Raw genomic sequence first — 27505 nt, 5'->3', positions numbered from 1 at the left:
TTAGAAGACGAGAGACGTACGCGATTGGAATCCGCTTCCTCGAATCGTGAACAGCTTCGATCCCAGATCAGTCGCATTCGGGAAACAATCGATAGAATACTGAACGAGGATACAACTTTAGCCAACAGGATTCGGATATTGTTCCGGGAGCAAGGGATCACCATCGCCAGCATTCTGACTGCATTGGGTTTCATCATATCAACCTTGGTGGTGTCACGGGTGGGGGGAACCCCCACACCCCCCACACCTGGCGGCGGGGGAACTCCCACAGGTGGTGGTATTAAAGACTGGATAAAAAAACTCGGGGAAGGCCTAGCTAAACTGGCTGGTAAAGCCGCCGAAGCCCTTCCCGGCATCCTGGGTAGCATCGTCTCGTGGTTGTTGGGCGCTCTGGCTAAAACTGCCATGTGGCTCAGTCAAAACATGTGGGCAGCCATCGTCGCCGTGGCGGGTCTGGTGTACGTAGCGGCTAAGAAATCTTTAACCAAATAAGTCCCAAAGTTACCCCACCAACCACCAGGGCCGTTTTATTATCAATATGCTGCTGATAGGAGGCCTGAATATGGGGGGTCACCTCCTGTGGTGTTGGTTGAACTTTAGGCTCCGGGGGCGGCGCAACTATACCCGTTTCACGTGGTGGGATGTGTGGGATATAGGGGGTGTTAATATCGGGGTTGATACCCAACTTTTGATCCGCCGTGGCTATGACTTTTGTTGTTATAACCCACCACTTTTTTTACTCTCAGTTGCATATCACTCGGAGCCATGTACAGCCCCACGCCGAACACGTAATTGACTTTCGATCTGGCGTATTCTAACACGTTTTGGTAACGGTCGATAGCCCGCGGGAGATCAACTGGAGAATTGATAGCATCCTCAACATTGGAAACGAACTATTTCTGAGCGTCGTAAGCAGTTCCCTTACCTAGGATGTTGGAACACGTCATCGACTGCGCACCCAACAGCGCCCACACGTACGTTCGAATCGAGTCGTTCAAGCGTATTGTACCAGCACGAGTGAATTCTTTCGATGTTTTTGAGATCATTTTAGTCCAGGCTGTGGCTGCATCAGGATTGGTTTGCTTTATACAGCTGACATGGATCTGTTCATTCGTTGTGGGGCCTGTAAATGTATGACGGTGTGGGTTGTATGAACCATCTTTAGAACCGGCCTGATATGTTCCGGACCTGTAGAAGTACACGAGAACTATACCGAGACCATGGTTCACACCAGGAAGGCGAAAGTCTTTATTCGTTGGAATCTCAAACTCCCCACAAACACGTTCATAAGCGCGTTTATCATAGGGGTTATTCGTCATACTCCACGCTTTATCTTGGGGAAGAGGAGCACTTATTTCCTTCAATATTCGTCTCGTTTGATAATAAATATGAAACAAAATAACCGCCTTACTCAGTTCGTCTATACCGTAGTCTGGTGTCACACCCGACCCTGTCGTCGCACACCACACAGCAAAGTTGAGTTGGTTCTGCCAAAACTGCATTGGGTTTTGATTCCAGTTTACCACCGCCTGCGCGTTATTAACGGACACGATATAGTTTTCAAAGATATTAATAAAGGTTGTTTTAAACCCCGTACTACCTTCCACCATGATTTTCAAGTGTGCTAAATCCATATTATAATATATAAATTATATATTATAATATGTACATAACACTTCCAGGAATAACGAGCGGTGAGGCCGTTCAGCTGACGCACGCGATCGATAACACGTCAGGTCAACTCGAAGTCGCACTCTGCGATATCACCTACCTACCGCAATGGACTAACATCAACGCCAGCAACAATAAGCTGTTCGTCAGTGGAACTCGCAGTCAGATAACTGACGGCTACTACAGCGTGTGCTCTCTAAACGACGAGGTCTTCAAACCCCTGGGAGCCGAACTCAAGATGAACGACTCAAACGGTACAGTGGTGTTAATCAACAACGGAAGAACCTCATTGAGGCTCGGCCGACCATTAGCGAGGATACTCGGTATGTCTCCTGACGAGATAAAACCAACAACAACCGTCACAGGCACGAAGTTACCCGACCTAGTACCGTACCGAGAGCTGTACATTCATCTCGGTCAGGTGAGCACAACGTACAACATTCAAGGAGGTCACCCTTCCACTATACTGAGAGCAGTGCCGGTGAAAACTGAGAAATACAACGACGGTAGAACCGAGTCGTTTTCACCACGGCAGTATAAGAGATTAACCCAGGGCAACATACCTGAGCTGGCAATATCGGTGTTAGATATAAATCATAATCCTGTAAATATAGGATACCTCAGCTTAACGCTTCATGTAAAATGACCAGCGCACAAGGGCCCGGAGTGAAAAAATGCGTCAATATCGGGCTCTCCGACCTTGGAGACACGCGCGGTTTCGACGCTCCCGGAGTAGATGGTAAATCGTACGCCTTGCAACTGAAAAACAACATTTACAAACGCGTTGAAATCCCCTCCGGTGGAACCCTAAGTGATATAGTAGATACCACAAGAGCAACAGTCAACACTAAGTACGCCCTTGTCAACACCGGTAATAATAATTGGATAATATACCCATCGTTCGGGGGTAAACTGTTCGACTTAGACTATGTTGAGAGCACTACCGTCGCCCGAAACAAGCCATATATGCTCGTCTTCACCGAAGATGACAAGTGGGTGTTGTTACCCGATAACGACTGGTTTCTCAATATTAGACTCGTCTCCCCTTACGTGTTCACGGATAACAAAGACAACCACCTAAACAAAGTCGTGAACAATGGAACCCTGCTCGTGGCTTACGTCCCAATTCAGAGACGTAGCGTAGTCGTCAGCCCAGTCAACACTATAGCAGCCCACATGCTATCGAGTAAACTGACCATACAAAACGTGACATTGCAGTTGGTGTCTGAATTCGAAGGCGTGGTCAAGATACTAGAGAGTCTACCAGCAAACTCAACACTGATCATCAAAGTCTACCTAGGGGAACCATCGGGGAATGATGTCGAGATCGTGAATGGGATCAAACTCGGGTGGGTGAAACGACACCAGTATCAAGTTTGCAACGTTTACGTGCGGGTGGGTGTTGGAGCCGACACCAGTCTGGAGGGGGTCAACGTGATCGTGGAAAACAAGATATCACTAACCAAGATCTTCCTGCCGGACAACATACACTTCATGGGTATGAAGTTCACCCCTGAATTATTATCAAAAAACCAGTTGGAAATTATATCGTAATAGTATAATAATGACCAGTCATCGTCCCAACACTACGCTTAACGACCTAGGAGATACGGAGGGATTCGATCAGCCTGGTGAGGAAGATGAATTATACATCCTGCACTTCAAAGACAACGTGTACAGACTGGTGTCGTTATCAGATTTAAAAGAGCCCAAATGGCTGATCAACTTAACACTCGCCTCACCTTATATCACATTAGACGCAGATACGGGGTATACCACTAAGATTAGGAACAACGGTATCTGGCCCGGGGATTTCATTCCGGAGAGGGGATTACGCATGATAACTATTTGGGACAGGAAAAAAAATGGGTTAAATACTAGGTCAAACAATAAATTAACATTTAGTAATCCTGAAAGAATATTAGTCCCTTTCACACTCATCATAGAAGTCTTCTTTGGGTTAGACAATGAAAACACCTCAAGAGTACACCAAATTTTACCCGGGGTGTCAATACACTGGTCTAAAGAACACATACACCAATATTGTCGTATTATTATACAACAGGATACCACCTGGGGTTCTATAAACCGCTTAATAAACCTCAGTGGGGTTTTTATTACAACAGGAAAGTCTATTAGCCTCTCACCTATTATCATTGGTAATAATCTAACCCTTGTAGACTTCAAATACATTGAAGGACTATTAACTGAAACCCAATTAAAATATCTTTCAAAATATATATTATAGGATGGGTCTGTACCCAGTCGTAGAGGAAGTAGCGAAGACGCTGGAAACCGTAGATGGGTTCCGCTTGAGGCAGTTATGTGATGTGAAACGTCAACTAGAACAAGACCGTGACACGCGGAAAGCACTATGTAAGAAGTACAATAGAGCTTTCAATATCGTGGACGGGGCTGACACTACCCTTACGGCAACCAGCATGGGACTAGGGGCGGCAGGCGTTGGGTTGTTAGCTACCATCGTGGCCGCACCTATAGTGCTAGGTATTGAAATAACAGCTGGGGTGGCAGGGTTGGCAGGGTTGGCGCTTAAGTTAGTATCACGCAGACTGCATCGTAAGGCATTGAAACACGACGAGATCAGGGTTCTGGCCGAAGCAAAGCTGAACACAGTGAGTGAGCGTATTTCCACGGCACTCTCTGATAGTAAGATCTCAGAAGAGGAGTTTCGTTCAATCCTCTCTGAACTCAAAAAATATAACGGAATGAAACAAGATATTCGGTCCAAGTCTCGTAAGTCTGCTATCAGCGAGGACGAGAAAAAAAAGTACATAGAACAGGGGATACAAAAAGCCCAGCAAGCCTTTATTACGAACACCAAAGTGATCGTAGGCGGTTCACATTAAACTGTTTCATCGATATAAACGTGACATAGGCACAGTGTTACCTCCAACACACGTTAAGTAGTAGGGGTAATGTATCTATACCAGCCGGGGGAACACGAGGGTGATAGCCGTAAGCGAGCCACCGATCCTATATGGTCAGTCAAAACTTACAACATAGATAAAGTGGATATGAAAGCCGACGAACCTAACTTATACTACTTGAGGGATGGGCCGGGTAGGGGGTTTGTAAGAGAAGAATTATTGATCGTACCGTACGGCACAGTGTTACCTCCAACACACGTTAAGTAGTAGGGGTAATAGTAGCAAGAGCTAAGGGCCCAACCAAAGCCTTATTTAGTAAATAAGGCTTTGTAGAGACTTTTCTTGAAAGTGTTTTAGAACTGTCATTCCCTATACTACTGCAAGTAAAGTGCCTTTGTAGTTGTCCCTCAGATAAATCAGCATTTCTACCATCTGACATTTGACAATTCAGTGGAGACTCCGATTGCAATCTCTGCTGGTAGAGACTCTGATCTACTGGTAGAGACACTGATCGAAATCTCTACTGTTAGAGACTCTGATCGCAATCTCTACAGGTAGAGACTCTGATCACAATCTCTACTGGTGGAGACTCCAAACACAATCTCTACTGGTGGAGACTCTGATCGCAATCTCTACTGGTAGAGACACTGATCACAATCTCTACAGGTAGAGACTCCAATCGCAGTCTCTACTGGTGGAGAGTCCAATCGCAATCTCTACTGGTGGAGACTCTGATCTCAATCTCTACTGGTAGAGACACTGATCACAATCTCTACTGGTAGAGACACTGATCACAATCTCTACAGGTAGAGACTCCAATCGCAATCTCTACTGGTGGAGACTCTGATCGCAATCTCTACTGGTAGAGACACTGATCACAATCTCTACAGGTAGACTCCAATCGCAATCTCTACTGGTGGAGACTCTGATCTCAATCTCTACTGGTAGAGACTCTGATCTCAATCTCTACTGGTAGAGACTCTGATCTCAAGCTCTACTGGTAGAGACTCTGATCACAATCTCTACAGGTAGAGACACCAATCGCAATCTCTACTGGTGGAGACACTGATCTCAATCTCTACTGGTAGAGACTCTGATCTACTGGTAGAGACTCTGATCTAAAGCTCTACTGGTAGAGACTCCGAATGCAATCTCTGCTGGTAGAGACTCTGATCTACTGGTAGAGACTCTGATCACAATCTCTACAGGTAGAGACTCCAATCGCAATCTCTACAGGTAGAGACTCCAATCGCAATCTCTACTGGTAGAGACTCCGATCGCAATCTCTACTGGTTGAAAATCTGATTCTACCACATCGCAATCTCTACCCTGACATACGCATGTAATGAACACATGATTCGTATAACACACTTGAATAAAGTATACGAACCACTAAATATGACGAATATTCTTGAACAAACATGCACTCAACAGCACGAAGCTATGTGCTTTGTATTCATAGTGTTCATCACTACAGTGAATATTGATGGAAGTGGAACTTGTCTTTGAATAAATTTTACATCTGTTGTGAATGTAATGCAATATACTGATGAAATTTGTTGTGTAAATAACATTTACATTAATATTCAGTAGAAAAAACCTAGAGGGAATCCTTCAAGCTGGTGACTACACTACAAATGTATGAAAGTCCTTCTATAGCTGATAGTGTTTTCGGTATCCAATTCCCAACACCAATTATGATTACTTTGATTAGACTGACAAGGGGCTTAAATTTTAGGCTTTTAATGAATCAGACATGTTCAGTTTTAACTTTAAACTGATTCGCTACAGGTCTCCATTGGTTACGTTTATCTGTACATAGACATAATGATATGGTGACTGTCGTTAGATTGACACTATATTTGTAGAGACTCACGGTCTCATCCAGCACAGCAGAATATTAAACTATGATATTCTAGTGATGTCACTAGGTGTCTAGAATGTCTATGTGTTACATGTGTTGATGTTGTATGTTTGCAGATCAATGCAATCAGCAGTGGTAACCTGACTGTCAATGGGAACAGGGTGCAAGGGGATTACATTCTGCGTGACAGTGAACTGATAGCACACAAGGTACACAGGTATGTGCCATATCTAGTCGTCATAACCAGCAGAGAATAGGGTACAAGATGTACAGGGTAGTAACTAGTATCCTGACTATGTGGTAGTGCCCAGGCTCTCTTTCAACTCTAAAATTCAAGGCAATCAGCTATTTGACAGCCACATTTGATCTAAGGTCAAGGCCATTCGTACAACCCGTGTACTGTGTCACGTGACAGATTTGATGGGATGTACAGTTCATATACCCTTGCAAATCTGCCTACATGGTTTTGTATGCTTTAGCTATTAACCAGTCAGAATTCTACAAATTTATCTTAAGGGTAATATAGGGTTATATCCAGAATATGAGCATGGTATTAATATAATACAATTATGCAGTCTCTCTGTATATGGCAGTATCCAGGTTCACTACACAAGGTTATATCCGGATTATGAGTATGGCATTAAACTTTTATATGTCTCTCTGTATATGGCAGTATCCAGGTTCACTATACGAGGTTATATCCAGATTATGAGTATGACATTAAACTCTTATGCGTCTCTTTGTATATGGCAGTATCCAGGTTCACTATACAAGGTTATATCCAGATTATGAGTATGGCATTAAACTATTAGACGTCTGGTACATGTGTTATATGTCTCTCTGTATATGGCAGTATCCAGGTTCACTATACAGGGTTATATCCAGAGTATGAGTATGGCATTAAACTATTAAACGTCTGGTACATGTGTTATACGTCTCTCTGTATATGGCAGTATCCAGGTTCACTATACAAGGTTATATCCGGAGTATGAGTATGACATTAAACTATTATACTTCTCTGTGTATATGGCAGTATCCAGGTTCACTATAGAAGGTTATATCCAGATTATGAGTATGGCATTAAACTATTGAACTTCTGGTACATGTGTTATACGTCTCTCTGTATATGGCAGTATCCAGGTTCACTATACAAGGTTATATCCAGAGTATGAGTATGGCATTAAACTCTTATACGTCTGGTACATGTGTTATACGTCTCTCTGTATATTGCAGTATCCAGGTTCACTATACAAGGTTATATCCGGAGTATGAGTATGACATTAAACTATTATACTTCTCTGTGTATATGGCAGTATCCAGGTTCACTATACAAGGTTATATCCAGATTATGAGTATGGCATTAAACTCTTATACGTCTCTCTGTATATGGCAGTATCCAGGTTCACTATACAAGGTTATATCCGGAGTATGAGTATGACATTAAACTATTATACTTCTCTGTGTATATGGCAGTATCCAGGTTCACTATACAAGGTTATATCCAGATTATGAGTATGGCATTAAACTCTTATACGTCTCTCTGTATATGGCAGTATCCAGGTTTACTATACAAGGTTATATCCGGAGTATGAGTATGACATTAAACTATTATACTTCTCTGTGTATATGGCAGTATCCAGGTTCACTATACAAGGTTATATCCAGATTATGAGTATGGCATTAAACTATTAAACGTCTGGTACATGTGTTATACGTCTCTCTGTATATGGCAGTATCCAGGTTCACTATACAAGGTTATATCCGGAGTATGAGTATGGCATTAAACTATTATACGTCTGGTACATGTGTTATACGTCTCTCTGTATATTGCAGTATCCAGGTTCACTATACAAGGTTATATCCAGAGTATGAGTATGGCATTAAACTATTAAACGTCTGGTACATGTGTTATACGTCTCTCTGTATATGGCAGTATCCAGGTTCACTATACAGGGTTATATCCAGATTATGAGTATGGTATTAAACTATTATACGTCTCTTTGTATATGGCAGTATCCAGGTTCACTATACGAAGTTATATCCAAATTTTGAGTATGGCATTAAACTATTATATGTCTCTCTGTATATGGCAGTATCCAGGTTCACTATACAGGGTTATATCCAGATTATGAGTATGGTATTAAACTATTATACGTCTCTGTGTATATGGCAGTATCCAGGTTCACTATACGAAGTTATATCCAGATTATGAGTATGGCATTAAACTATTATACGTCTCTGTGTATATGGCAGTATCCAGGTTCACTATACAAGGTTATATCCAGAGTATGAGTATGACATTAAACTATTAAACGTCTGGTACATGTGTTATACATCTCTGTGTATATGGCAGTATCCAGGTTCACTATACAAGGTTATATCCAGAGTATGAGTATGACATTAAACTATTAAACGTCTGGTACATGTGTTATACGTCTCTCTGTATATGGCAGTATCCAGGTTCACTATACGAAGTTATATCCAGATTATGAGTATGGCATTAAACTATTATATGTCTCTCTGTATATGGCAGTATCCAGGTTCACTATACAAGGTTATATCCATATTATGAGTATGGTATTAAACTATTATACGTCTCTGGGTTATATCCATATTATGAGTATGGTATTAAACTATTGAACGTCTGGTACATGTGTTATACGTCTCTCTGTATATGGCAGTATCCAGGTTCACTATACGAAGTTATATCCAGATTATGAGTATGGCATTAAACTATTATATGTCTCTCTGTATATGGCAGTATCCAGGTTCTCTATACCGGGTTATATCCAGATTATGAGTATGGTATTAAACTATTATACGTCTCTGTGTATATGGCAGTATCCATGTTCACTATACAGGGTTATATCCAGATTATGAGTATGGTATTAAACTATTATACGTCTCTGTGTATATGGCAGTATCCAGGTTCACTATACGAAGTTATATCCAGATTATGAGTATGGCATTAAACTATTATATGTCTCTCTGTATATGGCAGTATCCAGGTTCTCTATACGAAGTTGTATCCAGATTATGAGTATGGCATTAAACTATTATATGTCTCTCTGTATATGGCAGTATCCAGGTTCACTATACAGGGCTATATCCATATTATGAGGATGGTATTAAACTATTATACGTCTCTGGGTTATATCCAAATTATGAGTATGGTATTAAACTATTAAACGTCTGGTACATGTGTTATACGTCTCTGTGTATATGGCAATATCCAGGTTCACTATGCGAAGTTATATCCAGATTATGAGTATGGCATTAAACTTTTATATGTCTCTCTGTATATGGCAGTATCCAGGTTCACTATACAGGGTTATATCCAGATTATGAGTATGGTATTAAACTATTATACGTCTCTTTGTATATGGCAGTATCCAGGTTCACTATACGAAGTTATATCCAGATTATGAGTATTGCATTAAACTATTATATGTCTCTCTGTATATGGCAGTATCCAGGTTCACGATACAGGGTTATATCCATATTATGAGTATGGTATTAAACTATTATACGTCTCTGGGTTATATCCATATTATGAGTATGGTATTAAACTATTAAACGTCTGGTACATGTGTTATACGTCTCTCTGTATATGGCAGTATCCAGGTTCACTATACAGGGTTATATCCAGATTATGAGTATGGTATTGCACAGTATCCCTGTATATGGCAGTATACAAGCTCTAGATACATAGAGAATCTCGCCCAAGTGTCTACTACTACCAAATATATCCAAGGCTTGCCAAGGAAATGTTTACCTTTATCAATGATTGTTGATATAATCAGTAGACACGATGGTGAGATTCTATTTAACATCCAAAATCATTCTTCATTAGTTTTCATTGAAAAATGTACATCTCTGAACACAGCACTGGCATTAGATTTTCAGTGCTATGATGTCATAGCATTATGACGTCATCAAGGTCATGACGTATAGCATTGTCAGGGCATTGTGCAAAATGTACTGTCAAACCGATGTTTCTTAGGAGATATCATCTGATCTGCCACAAGTGATATCTCCTGTGGAACACAGCTTTCAATGATAAAGGGTTATATGTGGATTATGAGTATGGTATTGTACAGTCTGTCTGTATATGGAATTATAGAATTATCATTAAGACGACCGCACATTATCAGAAATGAGCGGGCCACTGTAACTTGCTAATGCCCGCAAAATGCTTGACAATGGGCCATTATCAAGCTCGTTGTTAGGTGACATCATAAGTAGCTCAGCTGTTGAAGTTCAATCACCCACTCTCAATAGTGACGTCATTTGTATTGTTCTATGACGTGGCTATATTTGTAAAATGTGTGTCAGTGACCTCCGTCATTTTGTTGATGGCAGTAAATGCCTCTAAACCGATCCCACTGTTTTTTTTCTTATTTTATTGAAAATTCTATTCATTTTAGCTATAATAACGGTAACGCTATTTTTCAGGGCATTATCATTTGCAGAAACCCTTGGTCTTTTCAAATGCCCTCCTTCGTTGGGCAGTTAATGAAAGACCTCGGGCTTCTGCAAATGATAATGCCCTGAAAAATAGTATTACCCTTATAGTATACAAGTTCTAGATACAGGGTTATATCCAGATTATGAGTATGGTATTGTAAGTCTGTCTGTATATGATAGTATCCAGACCATGAAGTTGTTAATATCAAGACTATAGGTCATGTATCCTCATTTGTATCCTTAAATACAGCCTTATCTGACATTTCTGATGTTAAATCAGTGACATCAGACTCATGAAGACCACATAAATCATGCTTGTTTCCATGGACACATCCTACAACACATGAACAGGAAGACACACAGAAACTGATGTTTGCAAAGGGAGGGAACTCAAAGAAATCTACTTAACCTGCAGTTCACTGGCACACATTTTAAGACCTCGATTTCTATCGACAGAAGTATTTTGTCAGTAGTTGTATGCCTTAATCCAGTGAATGTTCTGATATCACATATACTGATACTTCCCTTCTAGACATGAGAACCCTGTGGTTGGCTGTCCCATTGAGGTAATTGCAGAGAATGATGACTTGATCGTCATCAACAAGCCATCCTCAGTTCCATGCCACCCTTGTGGCAAGTACAGACACAACTCTGTTGTCTTCATCCTGGGCAAACAGATGGGCTGCTCCAACCTGAGAAGTGAGTGTATCAGGTTAGACAAACGAGATTGCCTTATCATGAAGGCAGGGCTCCAGATAAGTTTTCAATGTCAGAAGTACATGCTCCTTATGTTTTCAATACAAGAGTACTGGAAGAGCTCAAGGGCACATATGTAGTACTGAATGGAATTTAATCATGTAGCATTAATCTTGTGTTTCATTTCATGTATGCACCACAACATTGCTACTCTTGTCAGTAAACAATAAAACAATACTTTTTCCGATAAATATGTCTGTAAATGACTCTAAGACCATACACCATTGCTGTGTTGTGTATGTGCTATGTTTTCTAAAGTATTTCCTACTGTATTGTGCATATTATCTATACATACGCCGATACGAACCTTCTCTGGAGCCCTGCAAAAAGTGAATATATCAGGTTATAAAGCTTGGTTGTCTTAAAGGAGAATATAACGTAAAACTATTTTTTGATTTATGGAAAAACACATCCTAAAAGTCACTTTCTGTTATCAGAATTTCACAAAAAATCACAATAAAAACATGAAAAATGACCTCAGATTTCTGCCCTTTATGGAAACGCCCGACAGGTAATGAGCAGAGGCAGTATCACATAACATGACGTCAAATGTGACTGTTGACGGTGGCCTCCTGTTTGTTATGTTTGACAACTTGACAGTGACCATGGATCTTAGACTGTACCAGTACGAGCTGATTTCACATCACGATCAGCAGGACATTCAATATTTTGGCCATGTGACCCAAAGTACAACTGATTGTGACGACATAGCCATAACACGTGACAGGAGGAATGTATGTACATCTGCATGAAAAGGAAAACACATGTTTTATGAAAATTGCAACATAAGTTATGGTTTTGGTACTTTTTGTACCAAGAACAGAATAGACTTTGGAAAGTGATGCTATGTAAGTGTTTTGTTCGGAGATCCGCATCACTTTCACAAAACAAATAATACATGGTATGCATCTTGGAGAACTCCTAGATTACCACATGCATACATATACATGTATAGTACATGCAGGTATGTTTTCATTTGTAACAATGTTTCTTTTTTTTCTCAGTAGGTAAACTTTAAACAAATGCAGTGCAATACATAATTTACAGAATGTACGAGTTGTTATCACTTAGTGCTGGAAGGTATATTCCAGACTGTAATAATGTTTTGAAAGTCGCATAATTCTTTAACAGTGCGGATGTACAAGGAGAGTCATGCCAAACTTGGGAATATATATCATGGATTCTTTGTGCAAAAGTGCTGCTAAACATTTGTATTTTTCCTGCATCTTGCTCTATCTACACATTTGGAAAAACAGTTGTGAAAAGTAGGTGACACACTTCTGAAACCCATGTATGTTTGCCATCTTCATCAAGTTGTTTTTGAGGAAAAAATAACACTGGTGGTGATGGCGGTATGATTCCATTCTTATGGTAACTCATACATGTATTTGAGTAGAAATGTGCACATATCTGCCACACCCACTCAATTTCGCCTCATTTGATGCACACTTGCAAACATTTCAAAATAATTTCAGGTATGTAGTTTGTACCTTTTCTATGTATCCATAATAGTTAGCTTCAATTTGTTTTGTCGTACAAATCATCTTGTAAAATACACGGTTTGTGAGGTATTTGTTTATAATAGCATTCAAAACAATAAGCATGTTTTATGCTTGATGGGTAAAGTTGCTGATTCTAATTCTGAAGAAGAAAATTCTTTATTACAACGTGTCACACCGTGGTACAGAGTCCGGCCTCTTTAGGCATATGAGACACAATAACACAAGGACAAAAACAATGATGATATTAAAATAGCACACCTGTAGACAACACACAGTGGCACAAACAACCCTCAAGCACACACAGCTACTGAACATAATACCTTATTGCATGACACCCCTCCATTCCTTCAACAATCAGACGGCTAAAACAAATAAAATACATAAATAATGATATTACACGCATGCATACACGCACGCACACACACGTTGACCCCATCCACTCACGGACCTTGCACGTCAATCTTGCCCCATTTACACTGTCATACAAAAACTGTTATTTTAACTTACCTTACCATAGGTCTTATGCATATTACCTCTAGCTTCGCTAAACGAGATCAGACAGTCGTTGATTCGCCATCCCCTCGATGGCTACCTCATGTAATCTACGAATGTAGTCACGGAAGTGACGTGATCTCTCCACTCGCGCGAGAGCGCAGAATCCAAAATTCACTTTTACCTTTAGCGTTCGTGCGAACGGACGTGTTGGTTTTCAGTTTTTTCCTACTGTGTGTAGTTTCAATAAAGTTGCTACTCCTTGGTAGGTATGGTTTGTATCCCCTCATTATGTATCAAAGTCAAGTCATACAAGCATTTAATGTGCTTACCTTGCTACCTCGTGTTGTTCTTTTCTCACTCAGGCATGGCTTGTCCGTGTCGTAGGTGAGAACGGTATGACGTCCATGGGGGTAATTCATCTTGTTGGTTGTTTGCCCGTCATGTTTCTGCCCATGCTTGGTCATTTTCACTTGTGTTTTCGGTATTTATCATACCTTTTTCTGCCATGAATTTCAGCGTAGCGAAGGCAGCCATTGTGGTTGTTGTTTTTTCGCTGCCCCGCACTTACGGGTGTGTCTATTTTTTACGTAGGGGTGCAACTACTTTCTACATTTTTATGTAGGGGGTTTTTCTCCTAGTATTGTATCAACATGTCGTCAAGTCTTGGTTTCTTGTCTGTTACAGTTTCTGTGTATGACTCGACACTATTGTACTGTCTGCAAGGGGCAGAAGTCAGCCAAGGACCCACATCCCTGGTGTCCGGATTGTGCGTCCGCTGTTTGCTCCATCGATAATCGGTGCCTACACTGTCAAGCGTTATCTCTCGCCGATTTCAAGACCTTTTTGGCGGTTCGGAGGAAACGCTTTACGCAACGTAAGAGAAGAATGTCGTCGCCAGCGTCTTCCTTTGGATCCTTACCTGACGACCAGGATCTACCACCGCCTTCAGTACCAGTATCAACGCCTAGTGTGGGGCGCTCATCTATTACGCCGGCACGCTCCTCTCCAGAGCCTACGCGTTCGGACGCCTTTGTAGATTTATCTCACCCGGATGCCTTATCCCATCCTGAAGTTCAGAAGCTTCTGCGATCTCTCTTGACACCGGGCGCTGCTGTACTCCCTACCTCGTTGTCTACACCTTTACCAACGACAGCGCCTAGACTTACGCCAGCGCCGTTGCCTGTACCAGCGCCTCTGCCTGTCCCGGCGCCACTGCCTGTCCCGGCGCCTTTGTTTACATCAGCACCGGTGTTTTCGTCAGCGCTTATTCCGACGCCAGCGCCTATTCTGACGCCAGCGCCTGTACCAACGCCAGCGCCAATGTTGTTGCCGGACCTTGCTCCTATAACTACTTCTTATCGAATCCCCAGAGTGTCTCATACGCTGACTAAAGAAGAAATGTTACAGCGCCAGTTGGATGAAGAGCGCGCTCGTCGTTTAGAGGCTGAGCGCTCCCGGCGCAGATCTCGTTCTAGGTCCCCGAAGGGTCGGCGCTCTCGTTCTCCACACCGTAGCAGACGCCGGCGCTCCCGGTCTGTTTCCCGCTCTCCAAGGCGCTCCTTAGAGGAAGACTCACGTACCAGAAGCAGACGTAGAGTGCGATCTCGGTCAAGATCACCACGACGTCTCTCTAGATCCCAGCGTTCGCGATCGCCGGAACCACTGCGGACTTCCTGCAAGGAATTTAACACTAAGAACTCTGCTTCCAACTCGAGTCAGCGACGAGAATCAACCTCTATTTCCTGGGAGGATCACGAGGAACAGTTCTTTTGTCCAGACTATGAGGAGGAACCTGGCAATGTTGGTGATAGTGATGGCACCTATCTTCCCTTAACTGCTGTCTTTGAGTGGATTGCCGACAGATTACCGGACTGTCCTTCCCCTTCTTCGGATTCAAGCAACCCGGCGTCGATTCACTTGTCTCCTGAGTTACTTATTCCACCACACCCTATGGTGGCGGATGCGGTTGCTTTGTTAGACTCGGACTTTGCGAAGTTATCCTTAAATCCAACCATCAAAGCGTCGAAGTCTAAGAAATCAGATTATAAAGTACACAGTCTGGATTTTGCCGACAACGGGGCGGTGCTAGACGATTCAATTAAGAGGTTGTCAAGCTCAACTCCGTCATCTTACAGAGTTCAGGATTCAAAGCTAGCAGCTATTGATACAGAACTGAAACGTATGCTCAAACCTATCTCGGCGCTTGCGTCAGCCACCTCCGCTGCAGCCTTGGATTTGTCAGAGGATAATGCCTCGAGGGTGGATCATTTAACTACCATTTTTGCTTGGCAAGGCAGAGTACTCCATGACCTACTTGGACATTTACGCGCGGCGCTAGCCATGACTACAACTATGCGCCGATCTGGATTTTTAGATGCTTGTTCTTGGCAAGAGGAATTTAAACGTCAACTACTTCGTGCACCATTTACGTCTAAGTTCCTCTTTGATGAAAAGATACCGACGGTGTATAAACAACATGCCGAACTTACTAACACGGAAGTGGCGCTGTCAACTTTCGAGGCCTTGGGCTCTGCATTTCGTGGCCGAGCCAGGGGTAATGCCAAGAAAAGATATGTACCCAGGAGAGAGTCTATCCGTTCCTCGTTTGGGAGGGGACGAGGTCGTACCAAGGACTCAGATGTCCAGCGCAAGCCGCAAGAACGCTGCAGGGATGCCCCAGCTACGTCCGGTCGAGGTAGGGGCAAGCGTCCCTACTCCGGCCGCTGAAGCCATGGACTACTACGACTGGGACCTCCCACCCCCAGTCGTACCAGTTCATCCGACCCCTGTAGGTGGGAGACTAGGGATCTTCTGGGCCAACTGGACATTCCTGGAAGACCCGTTTGTTTGCAAGATCCTGAGAGTCGGCTACAAGCTACCACTAGCCAGAGCTCCGCCGTTGACTACCACTCCCCTGTCACGAGTGTACTCAATAGATCAACAGGTACTTATACTAGAAAACATCAACATTTTATTAACAAAACATGCTATAGAGATAGTGTCAGAACCCCATCACTCCCCGGGGTTCTATTCACCCATCTTCCTGATACCCAAGAAAGGTTCCACCAAAATGCGGATGATTCACAACATGGCGTCTTTCAACAACCTGTATTTAGCCGAGCCCCCGCATTTCCGAATGACGTCACTGGATCAGATCCGAGCCAAGTTGTCACCCGGAGCTTGGATGGCCAGCCTAGATTTACAGGATGCTTACCTGCACGTTCCTGTATTCCCACGCCACAGGAAATTCCTGCGTTTCATATTCAACGGAGTACACTACCAGTGGCGAGTGCTGCCGTTTGGAATTTCTACGGCCCCGTGGCTTTTCACTCGGGTCACTCTGCCTGTCACCCGGTTTCTGCACCTCCGGGGGATAGACTTCGATCCTTACATCGACGATTGTTTTCTAAATCACTGCAATCCTCAGTTGCTACGCAAACAACTGGACTTCTCCACACGCCTACTTCAGCAGTTGGGATGGATTATCAATATCGAGAAGTCGCAACTGGAACCAACGCAGGAGTTAACTTTCATTGGGGGGTTGTTCCTGACTCGGCTCAATCTGGTCAGGGTCCCTCCCGATCGATGGCAGAAGATTCTCGCCTTTACGGATCGAGCTCTGTCCCTACCTCTCACCCTCAGAGAATGGCAGTCTCTGTTGGGCTTGTTGACGTCGGCGCAGGACCTCACCCTCAGAGGACGGCTTATGCTGCGCCCACTACAGAGGTTCCTATTACCATTCATTCGAGAGAACGACCTCCAGTCATCATTTCTTCTACCCCCGCACCTGCATCAGTACCTCAGGTGGTGGACGGTAGAGTGGAACGTCTGCGCCGGTGTTTGTTTGACAAGCTTCAACCACGACCACGAATTGTTTGTAGACGCATCCCTCTTGGGATGGGGCGCTCACTGGAACAGCCAGACAACCTCAGGGCTGTGGTCAGACGCCGAAAGTGAGTGGCATATCAACAACCTGGAGATGCAAGCAGTCATCCTAGCGGTCCGCCACTGGCTACCGGTTCTAACAAACTCCAGACTCCTGGTAGCGTCCGACAATTCCACGGTCGTGTGGGTGATTCACAATCAGGGTACAACCAGGTCCAAACAACTTCTGGACCAGATGTTCCTGTTAGCGGATCTGGTAGACAGCAACGGCATCATGATCGCGGCTCGTCACATTCCCGGCTGCAAAAACATTCTGGCAGACGCCCTGTCGCGCCCCGGCAAACCATCCCCGACGGAGTGGATGCTTCATCCGGACGCATTTCGCCAGATTTGCTGGCAACTCGGGAGACCACTGGTAGATCTTTTTGCCACCAGTTTCAATCACCAGTTACCAACGTACGTATCTCCCGTGCCGGATCCTCAGGCGTGGGCAGTCGACGCGATGTCTCTATCATGGGAAGGCCTGGACGCATATGCATTCCCTCCTCCAATCCTTCTCTCGGATGTAATTGCCAAGATCAGACTGACGTGGAACCTCCGACTGCTTTTGGTCGCACCTTGGTGGCCAGCCAGATCGTGGTTTCCCGATCTTCGACTGCTCGCCAGCGGAGACCCTTACAAACTTCCAGAGTGGTTGCATCTGCTTCGACATCCACACAGTCGACAGCTGCATCCGGATCCACTGCGATTCCATCTTCACGCATGGGTCATCTGCAGAGAGCATTAAAGGCTAAGGGCTACTCTGCGCACGTGGCGAACGTTATAGCTCGCGCGCATAGAGTTTCTACCCGTTCTTTATATGACGACAAATGGCGCTCTTTTGAGAATTTTTGCGCACGAAGATCTCAAGATCCCATGGCAGCATCTCCTCAGTTTGTGGCACAGTTCCTTCTCTACCTACGGAACTCTAGACATCTCAAAGGCAGTACCTTAGGCACCTATTTGTCAGCTTTGAATTCTGTCCTTGCTATCAAGTCAGATACACAGATCTCCAAGATACCGGAACTTATTGCGCTTCTCAAAGCTTTCAAGCTGGAAGACCAGAAGGCCAAGTTCCGTCCTCCAGCTTGGGATCTTAATGTTGTCCTTCAACATCTCAGAGGGCCGCCGTACGAGCCATTAGAAGAAGCCTCCTTTGAACAGCTTTCCAAGAAGACGGTTTTCTTACTATCATTGGCAACAGCGGCTAGAGTCAGCGAGATCCATGCTCTTGACGTTACTCAGATCCGATTTGAACAGTCAAGACACGGACGTGTTCATTTGGGTTTGCTTTGGGATTTTGTGGCTAAGAACCAGCTTCCCGGGCAGCCTAACAGACTATTTTCCATCCCTCCTTTGTCTACGATCCTGGGTCATCATGACTTGGAGGAGGAGCTGCTATGTCCAGTCAGGGCTCTCAGATGCTATATTAAAAGGTCAGCCTCTAGGAGACGATCCCGCAAAAGGTTATTCATTCCCTTTGCCGTGTCCTGCAAAGGCGAAGTAAACAGAAATACTATTGCCCTCTGGCTCAGATCGACTATCCTGGCGGCCTATGACGACAAGCACCTGCCTCAACCGGTAGCAAGTAACCCGCACGAGATCAGGGCCTTGGCGTCTACGATGGCCCTCCATCGGAACTGCACAGTACCGCAGATCATGGAGGGCTGTTTCTGGAGGTCATCAACTGTCTTCGCATCCCACTACTTGAGGGACTTGGCAGTTGAAGACGTGGAGGGGTTACAGTCATTTGGTCCATTGGTGGTTGCTCAGCAACTTACCCGACCATCCGCCCATTAGGTAACTACACTTCTACTTACCTTTGGTCTTAAGATTAACCTCACCCCCAGGGTGCGTCGGTTTTTCTTTGGAGTTCTATTGGGTTGCTCTTTGTCCTGTTCCAGGTATTATCCTGAGACCGTTGACATTGGCTTTCCCGAGTTCTCCTGATGCATGTGCACTGTTTGCTGAGGGATGGTCCTCCGGAGTCCACACCACCATCCATCTGTCGAAGCCATATGCATAAGACCTATGGTAAGGTAAGTTAAAAATTTATTAAAATCTAAATATTTTAGATATTTAAATACTTACCTTACCATAGGGCGATGACTCCCTCCCAACGCTGGATGCTCCTCCCCACTTTGGACTCTTCGGACCTTCCGGTTGACGGTAAAAGTGAATTTTGGATTCTGCACTCTCGTGCGAGTGGAGAGATCACGTCACTTCCGTGACTACATTCGTAGATTACATGAGGTAGCCATCGAGGGGATGGCGAATCAACGACTGTCTGATCTCGTTTATCGAAGCTAGAGGTAATATGCATAAGACCTATGGTAAGGTAAGTATTTAAATATCTAAAATATTTAGATTTTAATAATTCATTGTACTTTAACATAGTCTTAGGTGTGACTGTGGTGAGTGCATTCCAATGCTGACTTGTCTTGAAAGTAAGTGCACATGACTCAGAACGATCGAAACATATCTTTTGCCTAAGTCTGCCTTTTCACTTGTAAAACAAATAAAATGGTGGCTATTTTTAATTGTTTGATGGGTCTGTGCATCCTCAGGCAACAGAATATGCTATCATACCATTTTGAGAAATGACAGAAACTGTAGCGCTTGGTCTTTGGACTCTAGACACATTTGATGTCATGATAGGTGAGATCGTGTGACTCCCAGCGGTATATGCAGAATTGCCGAAGCTGAGATAGCGGAAACTGTTTTCACAATTAAGGCATAAATATGCACAATTTGTAGTTAAATCTTTGGATATATGTTTCTGATGACTTTATCTTTCACCCAGCAAATTATTGCAATTCTCTTATATTCTGCTTTAACATGAGAAGAACCTTTGAATACCCAGATTTGATTTAGCTTGTTGTTAGAGTTGACTTAAAGGATCAGGTGATCATTCTCACTGCCGTGGTTGTCACATGTCATAGTATTTCAATTGTGACGATGCTTGTCGAAAGAGGCGACTAACAGGATCAGATGATCATTCTCACTGTCGTGGTTGTCACATGACATAGTATTTCAGTTGTGACGATGCTTGTCGAAAGAGGCGACTAACAGGATCAGATGATCATGCTCACTGTCGTGGTTGTCACATGACATAGTATTTCAGTTGTGTGGGTTAATTCTCATGATGTCAATCACTTGACTGTCTGGTCCTGACTTCATTGTTTACAGACGACCATGATGTGGCTAGAAAATTGGGATAATGGGATAATAAACAACAAGCAAACAAAAGGAACCCAAAAGAGAAGTAAATACAATGTTTCCTTTTCCTGACTCACAACTATAATGCTTGAGTATGTTAAAATATATGAAATACACTGAGTCGTTCAGCTTTCTGAATATTCAATCTCAATTTGACAGAGATTATTCTGGAAAGGGTGGCAGTTGTTGGTTTTACAGTTTTTGGGTGACATGGGCCAATAGAAAGCCTAGTAGCGACCAATCTATTATGAAAAAGACAAGTTATTATCTGCCCTTGTCGTTACAAATTTGTCTCCCTTTCTGGGTACTGGATAATAAGAGGCAGGACTCAAATCCAGCAGTACCTGATCCAGGTTCGATTACCCAATCACCCATCCCAGACCTAATGGCTGGTCAGCTCCAAATACAGGCCTCGCTCACTCATCCTGTTTGTGTTGCAGACATCTATCGGCTGGACAGACTGACGTCTGGGGTGCTTATTATGGGGAAAACATCCCAGAAGACAAAGCTGTTGGAGGATCAGGTGTTGAAGAGAGAAGTTCAGAAGGAGTATGTCTGTAGAGTGGTTGGCAAGTTTCCAGAGTAGGTGATTTAGTAAAAGTAAACTCAGTTAGTCAGTCATACTCAAAGTCCAATCCATATTTCTTCATCAAACTTTGGACGTATCAATCTAGCCATGAACTGTTGCCTTTTTGCTATTCTGGGATATTTCTTTTCTAACAAATTAGACTTAAGTTTGAATAAGGTCAGAGTTGACTCATTCGGAGCTAAACTCAAGAAACTTCAGATAGTTCTTGTTTAAATTTTAAGCAAAATTCAGTCTGCTCAGGAGTGTCTGTTGTAACGACTTCACCAGACATTGGTGGAGGATATGCAGAATATGAGTATGTCATGATTGTTAAGGGCGGTAGGGTAGTCTAGTGGTCAAAGTGTTTGCTCGTCATGATGAAGACTCGTGTTCAATTCCCTACATAGGTAACTTGTGTGAAGCTCATTTCAGGTGTCCCTTGCCATGATATTGCTGGAATATTGCCCAAAGTGGTGTGAAACTAAAACTCACTTACTAGTGATTGTTCTGTATATGACAGTATGAAGTTACTTACCCAACAGGATGCTTTGACTGTCCATCTGTATAGATTGCATGTCTACTTTCCAAATCTCATCTTAACTTGCTAAATGTAGTCTGGTCTTCCATGGTTGCTGCATCTGGTTGGTTTCAGTGGGAAGATTGAGTGCCGCGAACCTATTGGTGTCATCTCCCAGAAGCTGGGACTATTCCGAGTGAGACCTGATGGCAAGCCGTGTCACACAACATTTGAGAGGCTCAGTTACAACGGCACATCCAGTGTAGTTAGATGTATGAAACCTTCTCCATCAATCTCCTATCTGATATACTCACTACTGTGCACTTGTCTAGAAATGATGACTCAGTCTGTAAAATGACGAACAGAGTAATATATGACTCTGTGGTTGGTACTGGGACAGAAGAGTAGGGTGAGCCATGAATGAGTACATGGTAGAATCAGCAGGTACTGTGGAGTGTTAGCCTCCATGTGGGGAATTTCACTCTCATCCACTGTTGTTGGTTGGTTTTTTTGTGTAATGCTGCACTCAGCAATATTCCAGACCAGACAATCCAACAACCAACAGCATGAGCATCGATCTGTGCAATTTGGATACGGTGACATATGTCAACATCAGTCGTTTCTTATGACAAGCATTGGTTGCTGAAGTTCAATTCTAACCCGAATCTTCTCAAGTCCACTAATCCACTCACCAAACTGGTAATGATAAATGACCTTGAGCATCATGAGCTCATCTGAGTGCTGTATAGGTAGAATGCTATTGCTATCACTTCTGTATGATGAATGTGGAACAGTCAAATGAATGTTGCAGGTGTGCCTCACACAGGCCGGACCCATCAGATCCGAGTACACCTTCAGTTCGAAGGTAGGTCACATGACACGTACAGACAGTGCATCTGTTTCAACATCTTCAAAATAGTGTGATGTGACAAAAAATATTCAACTTCTAGTCAACCCAGGCATAGTTACGTGGAAGATATTCCTGCTCAGATAAGTTAGAGAGATGCAGTAGTAATGAGTCATGTTTTGTTGGCAGCCTTTCCATGAGAATTGGATTAAACACCACGATCGTACCCCCTACCCCAAGAGTACTATAATCTGTTCTTTTCTGAGAAAGTGTAATCCCAAGTAATAGCACATCTTGTAGTAGCCCACTTTCTAAAACATATAGTGTAGTCATAGCCTGAGCATGGGTAGTTGGGTAGTGCTGCCACCTGTCTCTTGTCAGAGAGGTACACAGAGTAAGTGGGCTGGGCAAGCAGTTGTCCCTTGTCTCCTTGTGCACCAGCACAGACCCTTGTCTCCTTCATCTCTCCTTTACTTTAGGGATAAGCGGCCAGTTCCAGGACACTACACTACAATACAATACATGTAACTACGGTTACTTCTAAAGGCATGTGTCATTAGCTAACACTTTACTCCCATTTACATTTTTGAAAATGGAACGGTAGGTGGAACAGTAACTTTATATTCATTACGTGGTTATAAAAGGTATTTATCCATACATATGTCTAGAAATAGTCCATCCATTGAAAAACCTCTCTCTATATGTACTCCTTCATGTAGAAAGTAGTAATAATAAGAGGAATAAACACTTACTCCAGCCAGCATGAGATATGACACAATATTAGTGCTTGAATCCATGCAGGTGAACAGAATGGAGATTCTGGCTGACTGTATAGATTACTACCCCCTCTCACTATTTCTCCTGACCTCCCATACCCAAGCTACTCTACACCTTCAATCCGCTCCCCAGCTATCTGGCCATACTTGGTTCTGCTTCCCTTAATACAACTCTATAGTATTACCAGATATATATATATATATAATCTAACAACAACCATGCAAAGTATAATAAACACTGTAATAATACAATACTACATCTATTTAAAGGTCACATGCAACGTAAAACACAGCTTTGCAGAATCTGATACCTTTAGGTATGCACTTACCGAAACAAATCATGAAAAGTGCCAATTCAGTCTATAAAGTTGAAAAAAACGTGATGACAAAAAAGCCTGCGAAATCGGAGTTCAAACGATTCACTAAATTCCCCACAGCGCTGGGGGCAAACTGGTTTCAACAGCTGTGCTGCGCTGCGCTGCGCCCATAACGCATGCGCAGTGAATAGGTTCGCTGAGCTTGAAACAGTATGCATGCTCGGAGTATGAGGTCGTGAGCAGTAGTCTAATCTTGGTTGTGTACACAAACAAGTGAATAGTCTACTCGTTACATAAACAAGCTTGTTGATTGTAGTAAGTAGCCTCTGTCACAGAGTAAGCTGAATGTCTGGTTTATTGACACCTGTATGTCTGCCTGCCTGTCTGCTAAAGGCAATATACAATAGACAGCTTCAATCATTGACCACATGCAGTTTGAACTTAACACCTATCAGGCTATACACCATAAACAAACTAAGAGAGTCCTGTCTCTGCTACATTATGTAATTAGGCAGATGTGATACTTGTGCACATGACAGGTTTTTATGTCTGTGGGTTGCAAACAAACTACATCAATTTTTTCGGATGAATAGATTTGACGGAAACTGGTGCAAACTCTTTCAAGTCCTGCTTTATGCTTATAATTTTGTTTATTTGTTTTTTAACAAGCAGCAATGTATAATAGATGTCATGAATAAGTGATAATTGTGTTTTAATTATGTTTGATTTTTTTATTGCATGTGACCTTTAAAGTATCACAAACAATATAATCAACAGAAACATTTGTGATCTTGACAGTTATGTTCCCCATATTGTCGTGTCCAGGTCATCCTATCATAAATGACCCGTTCTACAACAGCGAGGCCTGGGGTCCTAACAAGAACAAGGGAGGCATGATGGAGCGGACAGATCAGGAGGTCAGTGTGGATATCAGGGGCTGTGCGGAGTTGCATCCCTTTGCTGTGAGGATCAGCTGGTTATAGGTCTATCTTAGGGTGACACTATACAAAGCAATCTCATGTCGAAGGAGGTCATAAACTCCAGATGTCTTAAAAGGCGGGTGTTCAGGGGGTTTGTGAATGGTGGGATGGAGGGGTTGCATAGTTCATTGGCACCTATTTTCACGAGGGTTCCAATTGTCATTTAATGAATCTTAACCTCTACCCCTACCAGCTCCAATCGACTGTCCATAGGCTTAGAATCATGCTAGTGCTGTTGTTGTTTCGTCCAACAGAACAAAGATTAGCCACTTGTCTTATAGTCTCATGCAAGTACCATAATGTAATTTTTCATGAGAAATTAACTAATATTTGTCATGAGATATCAGCAAGAAAGTCAGTGATGTTAGTGAATCATCATCAGGTGTTCATTTGTTAGCGACTCATTGTCAGGTGCCTTTGTGCTTGTGAATCATCTTAAGGTGCTTGTACGGTTTTGAATCATGTTCAGGTATCGGATAGAATGCTGGAGCTTCACAACATAGGCCACTGGACAGATGGTGCAAATCCTCTGTTTGAAGAGAGACTGAAGGAAATAGCTGATGCCTCCAAGCTGGAAGGAGAGACTGCGGACTGTAGTACCTGCAAGTCAGGCACTGAAGGGGCAGGCTGTAGTGGTGTTGCTGGGAGCGAGGCTGTTGGTGAACAGGTTAAGGAACCTCCGGTCAAGAGATCAAGAACTGATGAGGCCCCTTGTCCTGACATTCCACCCTTTGACAGGAAGAAGTGGATCCCAGATCCAAACTGTTCCAGTTGTCGGCTGAAGTATGTTGACCCCCGGGAAGAGGAGCTGGTCATGTACCTGCACGCTCTCAAGTATGCTGTGAGTGGTTTACATTAGGCATCTTCAGAAATAGTACAAGACCCAGCGTTGCAGACTTTGCAACACTTCAAAGCTGATATCTCCCTCCATGATGAAGGACATGTTGCTATGATTTTGTCACCCATCCTTTGGTGAAAGGTGCACCGAGAAGATTTCACAAGTAATGACAATTCTATTTCAAAGGGAAGTCCAGTTACGAGTAGGGGATTGAGGGTCATGATGTAGAGGGATTGAGTGGCTTGATGTAGAGGAAAATGGAATTTTTGCAAGTAGCATTCTAAGAATATTTTGTGTATGAGCAGATTATCCGTTCTGACTCAGTTTTCCATGTTGTTTTTGTTCCAGGGTCCTGGCTGGGAATACAGCACACCATTACCAGACTGGGCTAAGGAAGACTGGCAGGATCACTGATACCATCACTTTTAGGTTGTGTGCATCTGTTTGTGTCTTGTTTCAGATAGATATGTGTGTCTATGTGGGTATGATGTCAGACAGACATTGTGTGTGTGTGTCTAATTTTTATCTGATGTTAGATGTGATATGTGTGTATCTACTTGTGCCCAGTGACTATGATGTGTGTTGGTGTGCATCTACTTCATGCAGCTGATGTCTGCAAGACATGGTATGTGTCCATTTGTCAGTGATGTATGTGGTTTATGTTCGTCTGCTTATGTCTAATACCAAACTGATTTGGTGTGTGCGTGTGTGTGTGTACATTTGCTTGTTCCTGATGTCATATGGATGTGGTGTGCATAAGATGGATGTGATGTGTAAGACGTCATGTGTCATATGTCATTGACATTGTATGACACAACTTGTGTGTGAAGGATGTGTGTATCTGCATCTTCTTGTTTCTGATGTCAGACAGACATGGCATGTGTCCAGATGTGATGTGTCTGTCTGTTGCAAGTGTGTGTGTGTCTGTGTGTCTGATGTAAGATGGGCATGGTGTGTCTCTGTGAGTCTGATGTAAGATGGGCATGGTATGTCTGTGTGTCTGATGTAAGATTGACATGTTGTATGTGTGTGTCTGATGTAAGATGGACATGATGTGTCTCTGTGTGTCTGATGTAAGATTGGCATGTAAGCCTCCACATGTATATAATCTGCACCAAATGAAGTGAAATAAACAAACAACATATTCATTCTCTAGCATTGTTATGGTAATGAAAGAAAGACTCATAATAACTGGTTTGGTTATCTTAATCCCAACATTTATCCCTAACGGGGACATTTTTCGTGTGTTTCTGAGAGGTGGGTTTGTTGTTGTCCATGCTGGTGTATATGTAGAGTTTCTCCTGACATCACTCTCCCTGCAATACCTGGCATGTCCTGAAGCCATGCTAATTTTATATTTGAAACAACGCACACCCTGCCTTGGCATTGTCATTTTCATGACCTCTCACTGCACACTCAACACTCCTAGCCCCCTCCCCCCTTACACCTAACAGAAGATGTTCAACCAACAAAAGTACAAAATAATTACCCAGGTACATAATGATGACAAATCCTTAATTTCTGAAAGCATTATAAACAAGCCACCTGCTCAGGACAAGGTGACACTGACATGGACAGGGACACGCACACATCCATACAGAGAGAGAGAGACACACACACAGACACACACATCTATCTGCAGAACCCTAATAAGAAACATCATGGGGGCATAGATTGGAAGATTGTGGAAGTAGGACTACTTTTTGTTTGTCTCACAGTCCATGCACTCATATCACCTGCAAGCCCATTATTATAATAAACCACTAAACAAAGCAAGTCCTAGGGTTCTGATTCTCTCTTACTTGCTGTACCCCTTTACAGTATAAATGGATTCGTTTGTTTCTATCAAAGTTGTATATATTCAGAGACTAAAGGC

The 27505-nt window shown here is 43.0% G+C and overlaps 1 protein-coding gene across 1 annotated transcript in view; it reads left to right on the top strand.

The window, feature by feature from the left end:
• Positions 1-26784, top strand: part of LOC137257596 (pseudouridylate synthase RPUSD2-like) — a 48994-nt gene extending 22210 nt beyond the window's left edge. Inside the window, exons 4-11 of the mRNA XM_067794914.1 lie at positions 6540-6640; positions 11423-11589; positions 21227-21368; positions 22007-22143; positions 22683-22736; positions 24637-24728; positions 25261-25632; positions 25978-26784. Coding sequence (XP_067651015.1) covers positions 6540-6640; positions 11423-11589; positions 21227-21368; positions 22007-22143; positions 22683-22736; positions 24637-24728; positions 25261-25632; positions 25978-26043 — 1131 coding nt within the window. The 3' untranslated portion in view covers positions 26044-26784. The remainder of the gene's footprint in view (positions 1-6539; positions 6641-11422; positions 11590-21226; positions 21369-22006; positions 22144-22682; positions 22737-24636; positions 24729-25260; positions 25633-25977) is intronic.
• Positions 26785-27505: the final 721 nt, after the last annotated feature.

The sequence above is a fragment of the Haliotis asinina genome, chromosome 12 (genome assembly GCF_037392515.1).
Source record: "Haliotis asinina isolate JCU_RB_2024 chromosome 12, JCU_Hal_asi_v2, whole genome shotgun sequence".
Lineage (NCBI taxonomy): Eukaryota > Metazoa > Mollusca > Gastropoda > Lepetellida > Haliotidae > Haliotis > Haliotis asinina.
This window is presented reverse-complemented; position numbering and strand designations above follow the sequence as displayed.